Here is an 8,070-nt window from a genome sequence, read left to right on the forward strand (position 1 = left end):
AGCTGTCATACTTGGTTTCCTCCAGCACGTTTTCACACTCTGCCGACAGCTTTGCAAAGAGCAACTTCTTCAAAACAGGATGACAAAGACGACTCTGCAGTGGTGAGTCTTTCAAATATGGTTTATTTTTAAGATTATTTTTAGTTTTGTGCTCATAGTGCTGCTCTCACTGTCTCTAAATTTCTCTTGGCTGGTTCAAATGTGTAATGGATTTCTGTTAAGGAAAAAAATAAACACCTTTTAGCTGTGTTTGTTATCAGAACTCCTAACCTAAGCTTTTTGGGTCACCGTGGTACTGCAGACATAAACTCTGCAAAGTAGAATCTAGTGGAACTGAACACAGTTGTTCATGTCCTTAAAAGGCATCCTACTTCAAACACTGAGCAGCTGCTCTGATTTCTCCCAGCACACTGTTCATCTTCTTTAAATGAGGGGCTGAACTGTGCACTGAACTCTTCTCTAAACCTGCTCTCTTTACTCTGGACATATTGTACATTGTCCATATTTATACATCTCTGGAGTTGTAAGTACTTGTAATTATTTCCATCTCCTGTTTTTCAGATATTATTCTCACCGTTGTTACGGCTTAATTGTAAAGAAGACATTAGTTAGTCATCCTGGTCCTCCAGTCTCTTCCAGTGATGGCTGCTGTTAGCAGACCCAGGTTCCTTTACAACAGGCTGAAGAAGGATTTCAAGCAGAGACAGTCTCTTTGCTCCCAGAGCCTCCTCAGTTCCCCAAACTTCTCCAGGTAAGGAAAGCCAACAGATACGATCCCATCCTGCCATCACTCTTGGGTGATTATTTGCAATAAACTGAATACTTCATGTTTATATTAAAAACCCCACACATTTCACTTTGCATGAGACTACTGCCAAAGACCAAACATCTAGAGGCTAAGCAGAAGATTTCTATATTTAGGTTGCACACATTGAAAACTTGCAAAATCCTCTGCCGATGCTAAACAGCTTTTGGTAGAGGATGTATGATGGTTAAGAGTAACACCTCAGTTGTGTGTGTGTGAGTCTGTGTGTGTGGGGGGGGTTCAAAAAAGAAACTCTTGTTATCAATGGAGGGCAAGCTGTGAGATAATGAGTCATAGTAATAAAAAGGTAATAATTGGCATAATGACTATCCCACATCTTCAGGCGGGGAACTCAATCCTCCATTATGACCAAACTATCACCTGGCAGAGCAGATTTTATTTCAGACTACCTCTAGATTTTAGGTCTGCAGATTATGGGACAATACGGGGTGATCATCACAGCCACAGTTACAGATATACAATAGATGCTTTCTGTAGAACAGAATGCCATCCCACAGCACTCTGTGATTGTCCATCTGGAGCCTTACTGTTGTGGATGTGTAGGATTCTCCCATTCACTTCTACCCCCTGATGGTTTATTGAAAAGAACATTTTAGTGCCAACATGTCTAAACTCTTCAAACGTCAATCATCAAATTCAATAATGACTACAAACAAGAGTCAATTGCAGAATAAGTTGTTTGGCATTGGCATAGAGGATTTTAAAAATGTTGGCAATTGTGATTTCCTTCAAAATAAAGGCCCAATTTAAGAGGAAATAAACACCTTTTTTCAACAGAATGTCAATTATTGCAGAGAAGCATCATAACAAAGAAATAATTAGCCAAACACTATTTTTCTTATTTATTTATCTTGAAAATAAATGTATGGTTTACTGTGGCTATTCCACAGTGCAGTGGTAAGCAACATTTTCCAGTTGAGATTTCCACTTCAGCAGGCATCCCTGTTATTTTTAACTAGTGAAATGTACTTTGTGAGTACAGAGAGGACACCCTGGGACACCACTGACTGGGTTTATGGAGGCAATCTCAGCTCTGCACCCCAACATCTGAGACAAATCCACAACATTTAAATTGACTTGTTAGATCCTGCTCTCTGGACAGCCTCTGAGCATTTATACAAAAAAAAAATAAATAAAAATCAGAGCTGCAACTCTGACAGCTCTTCACTGCAGGTGAGTTTCATTTGAATGAGTGGCAAATTCTGTGGCTTCCTGCAGAAGCAACACAGTAAAGATGCATGTTCACCCCTGTTCATTCCAAGCCGACCATTGTTTTCCAATCATCTTAAATGTAAAATAGTCTACATATATGAAACAAAAACTCTATAAATTGACCTGTAATCACAGACCTTTTTTTAAAAATGTATATTTATTTATAATGAAGATAAAAAAAAGAGAAAGGACGATCACTGAAGCTCAAGAGCAGCGTTACGTAGCATACTAGCTTTCACAGCTTTTGCAAACATGCAAAACTTTAAAGATTTTAAGGAAATTTTGTGTGTATACGAAATTCAGAAAGGATGATGAAAAGGCAAATAACATTTCTTCTTTTGTATGGGATTAAAGCAGCCAAATAAAAGACATTTAGGTTTTAATCCTACTTTATAATCCAATATTATATTAAGATAGAGGTTAACACCACCTAGAAGATTTTACTATGAGACCATTCCCCCCCCCAAAAAAAGACATATAGATTAATTTTCTTGATGACAAACTGAGCGGATGAGCTCCACAATATGAGGAAATTTTGCCACAAATACATAGACCGGATGGCATCTGAGGAGGATTTTTAGAGATACTTGTCACATTAAATATACATATATATATATATATATATATATATATATACATATAAAAAAGCTTGGGTAATCCAGTGTATTTCTGGATAATTATCAAAAAAAACAGATGAAGGTTTAATGTTTATATCCCTCTGAATTAGCTCTTTTAAGCATTTATTGATAACCAAAGATCTGAGCTACAAATTTTCCTTCCTGCTGACGTCAGTGATTTGCATTTTATCTGTCATGAGTTAACTCCTCCCTCTGTCTGTTAAACTGCCACCCATTGAACTTGAGTGGCTGGTTAAGATAATCTTTTTTTTTTTTTTTTTTTTTTTTTTTTTTTTTTTTTTTTTTTTTTTTTGCATTTAAAGAAATTGGAAAAGATAAACAAATGAGCTACAGAGATCCTGTTACATTTGTTTTTGCTCGTGTGAGAACTTGGTGTACAATCTGTAAATGTTACCATGAATAAATATGTTTAGGTATTATGCTGTAATTGTTCTGAATCAAACTTTGATTCAAACTTTTAAACAGGTTTTTTTTTTTTTTTTTTATAAGAATGGGACGTTTATGTCGGACGGCACTTGGCGCATACTTTAAGATTCAGATTTCTTACAAGCCAGCAGCTGAAAACAAATCAGTAATTTGGCTTTCAAAGGGAGAGCATGGGTCACTGAAGGTGTTTGGTCTATTTCTTTTACAGCAGATTAATGAGGTGTTTTGGAAAACAGCCAATAACTCCCTTATCTTCAGAGCCGCTCTCCTTATCTCTCTGGATGTCCGAGTCTTTGACATATATGGCTGCAGCCGTCAAACCACCGCCTGACGCTTCTTTCCCAAAATAATCCTGGAGCAGCTGCGCCCTACGCGGCGCGGCGCTCCTCAGCCGCGGCTTTGTCCGTCGCCGCACCAACAAATCCGGCGCAAAAAAAAAATGACCAAATTCAACTATTCCGACTATTTATCTCAGTTCCGTAATGCGGGGCGTAAATGTGGAGATGATCTGTCGCGACTGGGGGAAGATACCAGGAGAGGAGGATCACCAGAGCCTCCAGAGTGAGTCTTTGCGATGCGTTCAAAGCGTTTAGGCGGTGTTTATTATGCGCAATACTGCAACCCATTGTGTACGAGAAGGAGGATTATTACAGCTGCTCAGATCATCTCATAAAATCAATCAAAAAATAAAAGTAAGCTGTTTAAATATCCATCTAATTATAATTTACTGCCTTTTGTCCTCCTTTCCAGGGATGCTGACCCTGTGGTTTCTGCCATCAGGAGTGGAGATGTGGAAACGCTCAATGATCTGGCAGCATCTTCCTCCAGCAGCCTGCTGAAAGAAAACAAAGACGGATGGCTACCTTTGCATGCTGCTGCCTATTCTGGGCAGACTGAATGTCTGAAGACCCTGTTGAAAGGTATAGTCAATTCTATTTCAGCCCTTTCCCCCTCACCCAGGGGTGGATTTAGGAAATTTGGGGGCCCTAGGCAAAAACAGGCATGGGGCCCTCTGAATTGAAAAGACAACACATAAAACTGACCCATTATACAGATGCAGACATTTTAATAGAATAGACATACATTATTTTTTCTATCTTTTTTATCTCTCTTGCTATCCCTTTTCTTGTTGTTTTCCTTTCTATGTTTTCTTTTTCATATTTCCAATGTGTTCAGTTGACTTTTCTTGCTGTCTCAAAAGGAACACGCTTTTGGCATTTACTTAATCACACTTTAACAGAATTGTTATATGTCCTACCCTGCTAACATGAAACAATTGTGTTAAAGTAACTAAATATGATTAAGTAAATGCCAAAAAATGGTTGCATTATTTTTTGAACGAAAGATTTTTCCAATCATTAAGCCCAGTCACACTTAGCTGATTGCTCCTTCCTGTGATTCCAAAAACACAGGAAAAAGTAAATAACACAGTCCTTCATTTCACTGTAGACAAGCCATGATCTGCTTATCTGTTCTCCATTTTTCAGTTGAATGAAATGATAGCTGCATGAATCATGACAGCAGACAAGAGAGCAGGAGGTGGGGTTATGAATCTACTTGCTCTGGAGAGCAGATTTTGTTGCTTTTATATGTTGTCGCCAAAGTCTCCCGTAACCGAAAATGGTTGCTAGATTTGGTGTTAAATTTGAAATAAAAGTGCAAGAGGGGTTTGAAAAGATACTACATATCGTGAAAAAAACACTATTTGGCAACACTGCTCTTTGCACCCTTTGTTTTGGAAAGGTTTGCTGCTATCTGTTTGGACCTTTTTGCACATGCGCAGCAAATGGACTCATCCAATGAAGTGGACACAGAAGTGGGGGGAGAGAAATACTTACTATCATTAACATTTTGATGGCATTTTAACTAAAGGATTTCTATCAAAAACATAATTAATATGCAGAATTAAGTAATAGCTGTGTTAACCATATATGTAAAAGGAGTTATTTGGGGCCCCCAGGAACTTGGGGCTTTAGGCAACTATCTAGTTTTGCCTAATGGTAAATCTGCCCCTGACCTTTAACACTCAAAACTACAGTTATAAGTAGGAGGTCCTAATTGTTGTTATGGAGTAAAAGCAGAGCTGAATGAAATACTTTTAAATGTGTTAGCTTGACTTTTAAATCTCTTGACTAGTATAAATGGTTTTCAACCTTGCAACATAGTACAATATATACTTTAATTATCATATGTAGTATACTTTTTTTAATCAAAGTTATGTTATATTAATATTTCAATGTTTTTTATTAATGTCGAATGTAGATGAGTAGCCCTCATAAGCAGATATCAAGGATTCACACTGACATATAATACAATAGGCCTTCTGTGGCAATCTGTGATCCAATAAAATTTATTTAGCCAGTTTTTAGTATGCATTTATTATGCAATATATACCTTTGCATTTGATTACAGAAAACAGGAGTGTGCATTATCTGCAATTATTATTATTATCCTTGATAGAATGATGTAATGTTCCATAATAGGCCGCACACAGAGCAGGTTCACAGATGTCCTCAGGGAATAGAGGTGGCAGAGGGAGCAGGGTGTCATGTTAACATAATATCCAGGAGAAATTTAGAATATAACTAAGAAAATTGGCTATATGACAACTAAATGATACCATTAAACCATACAGTTTAAACCTTGATATTTTTATACAAATGTGTTCATATTTTTGAATCTTTCGACTTTTCACCGTATCCTCCTCTACACATAAACACACAGCTGTAAAAAGCTTAGCACAGACTAAAAATAGGCTTTGAGACACTAAAACCTTATTTTTAATGTCAAGCAGTGAGAGAAAATTGACTTTATTATGAAGTTATGTGAAAAGAAGGATATAGCCCTACATCTACATGCATGTATTTGTCAGTAGCTTATATTTGGGATTACATTAAAGGCTTAAAGATTGTTTATAGGATCGATGTGCTTTCTTGTCGTAGTTCATCCGGGTTCAGTGGACAAGCGGACCCTGCAGGAGCAGACAGCTCTGCTGCTGGCTGTGTCGTATCAACAGTTGTCCTGCGTGCTTTGCCTTCTGGAGTCAGGCGCTGACCCCGACATCTGCAACAGTAACAAAGAAACCCCTTTGTATAAAGGTACAGCTGTGAAATCAGAGATGTTAAGGGGCGCCATGAGGTATGGCGGTGAGTGAAATGATGACTTCTCTGTCCCCACAGCTTGTGAACTGGAAAATGTGGACATGGTAAACCTTATTCTGTTGTACAACGCCACGGTGAACCAGCGGTGCGGGCAGGGCTGGACGGCCCTTCATGAGGCTGTTTCCAGGGACAACACAGAGATCTGCGAGTTACTAATCCGAGCAGGAGCCATGATCAATCCAGCAAACACCTACAGCGTCACACCGCTTATTGTAGCAGCTCAGCGAGGACTGATGAAGGCGCTGTGTTACCTCATTGAGAAAGGTAGTTCTCAGTAGAACTCATTCCCACTTGGGTGCCTCTGATTTAATCCTACTGTAGGTCAAATAAAGTGATGTTCTTTCTCAGGTGCAGACGTGAACATGCAGACATGTGAGGGCGTTACAGCTCTGCATGAAGCCAGCAAGAATGGACACCAGGATATTGTTGCTTTTCTTCTCACTAAAAACGCAGATGCAAACAAACCTGATAACTCCGGACTGCTGCCTCTGCATTTTGCTGCACAGTATGGACACCATCAGTGAGTTAGCATGCCTTTTGTTTAAAACCACTATTTTGAAGGTATTGTGAGCTTGCTTACAAAATGATTCTAATTCAGTCATAATCAACATGACATCCAGTCCAGCGGGGGAGGAATGCAGAGTCTTTCTTCCCTTTGAATGACAGTGACATGTTTTCTTTAGGCTCTACATAAACTGATTGTGCTCAATATATAATCAAGTGGAAACGTTTTTGTAATTATTTTTGGCATGTTCTAGATCTAATGCCATTTGGGTTTTTTTTTTTGTTGTTGTTTTTTTTTGTCATTTTTTTCACATTTCTGTTGTAATGTCTTCATTTAGTTCTACCCCTTTCATCATTTTTTTTTGCTTTTACACATATTTTCTTTCTTTCTTTTACCTTTATTCTCTGTTTTTATGATTTTTGATTAATTATTTTTTAAGGTTTGCCCTTAATATATTTTTTTTCTGTGTTCTTCATTTCTTTTTTCATTTTCATTATTCTCTATTTCTATGTTTTGTTTTTTCATCTTTATTATTTGCTTTTTCTCTTTTCTTCTTGTTTTGTCCTTTCTTTTTTCATTTCCTTTTTTCTTTTCTTATTTAAGCTAAATGATTCATATTGGACATTTACTTGAATTCCTACACTGACTAAATGAGTTAAAAGCTGATTAATGTAATTGAAACAAAACACTTCAAGAAGGAAAAATAGGTTAATTTGCTCATTTATGTCACAAATAACTAATTAATTAGTAAAATGATTAAACACAATCAAGGATTACCTACTCCAATACATTTTATTTGGGAGAACTTTAAATTAGAATTGAGGCTATCTTTAGGGGATTTACTTAGATTTTCCGTCCTTTTTTTTGTTTTGCCTCTGAAGTGTAGACACAAAGCTTTGGTGCACTATTTGGATATTGAAATGTCTAGTTTAAGTTAAAAGGAATCTTTTTTTTTTTTGTTGCTTTTATTGTCATTACACTGTCGCAATTAGAAACAACAAAGTACAGCAACGAAATTCACTCTCTGAATTTAACCCATCCCCTTAGGGAGCAGTGGGCTGCCATTGTGTGGCTCCCAGTGAGCAGTGTGGGGTTAAGGGTCTTGCTCAGGGACCCATAGTGGCAGCCTGTGGGGATCAAACTGGATACTAGCAACCATCTCAGAGCAAAAGCGCACTGCTACAGCCCAATAGGCCTACACTCCCCCATCTGGTAACCGATGGGGGAGTGTCTTGATAAGCTTGTCATAGTTAAATTCAAGTGAAACAAAAGAAATGTTTGTTAAAACTTGAAAGAAAATTG

General features: G+C 37.6%; 1 protein-coding gene across 4 annotated transcripts in view; it reads left to right on the top strand.

The window, feature by feature from the left end:
* LOC107099109 (ankyrin repeat and SOCS box protein 2-like) overlaps nucleotides 1-8,070 on the top strand; it is a 10,523-nt gene continuing 2,453 nt past the window's right edge. Inside the window, exons 1-6 of one of the 4 annotated variants that reach the window (XM_015397091.1) lie at nucleotides 1-102; nucleotides 562-751; nucleotides 3,853-4,022; nucleotides 6,045-6,200; nucleotides 6,282-6,527; nucleotides 6,612-6,783. In XM_015397091.1, coding sequence (XP_015252577.1) covers nucleotides 642-751; nucleotides 3,853-4,022; nucleotides 6,045-6,200; nucleotides 6,282-6,527; nucleotides 6,612-6,783 — 854 coding nt within the window. In that variant the 5' untranslated portion in view covers nucleotides 1-102; nucleotides 562-641. Of the gene's footprint in view, nucleotides 103-555; nucleotides 752-3,227; nucleotides 3,664-3,852; nucleotides 4,023-6,044; nucleotides 6,201-6,281; nucleotides 6,528-6,611; nucleotides 6,784-8,070 lie in introns of those variants that run through there. The other 3 variants (XM_015397092.1, XM_015397089.1, XM_015397090.1) reach the window with 3 other exon arrangements.

Source organism: Cyprinodon variegatus, unplaced genomic scaffold (genome assembly GCF_000732505.1).
Source record: "Cyprinodon variegatus isolate N-32 unplaced genomic scaffold, C_variegatus-1.0 Scaffold838, whole genome shotgun sequence".
Classification (NCBI taxonomy): domain Eukaryota; kingdom Metazoa; phylum Chordata; class Actinopteri; order Cyprinodontiformes; family Cyprinodontidae; genus Cyprinodon; species Cyprinodon variegatus.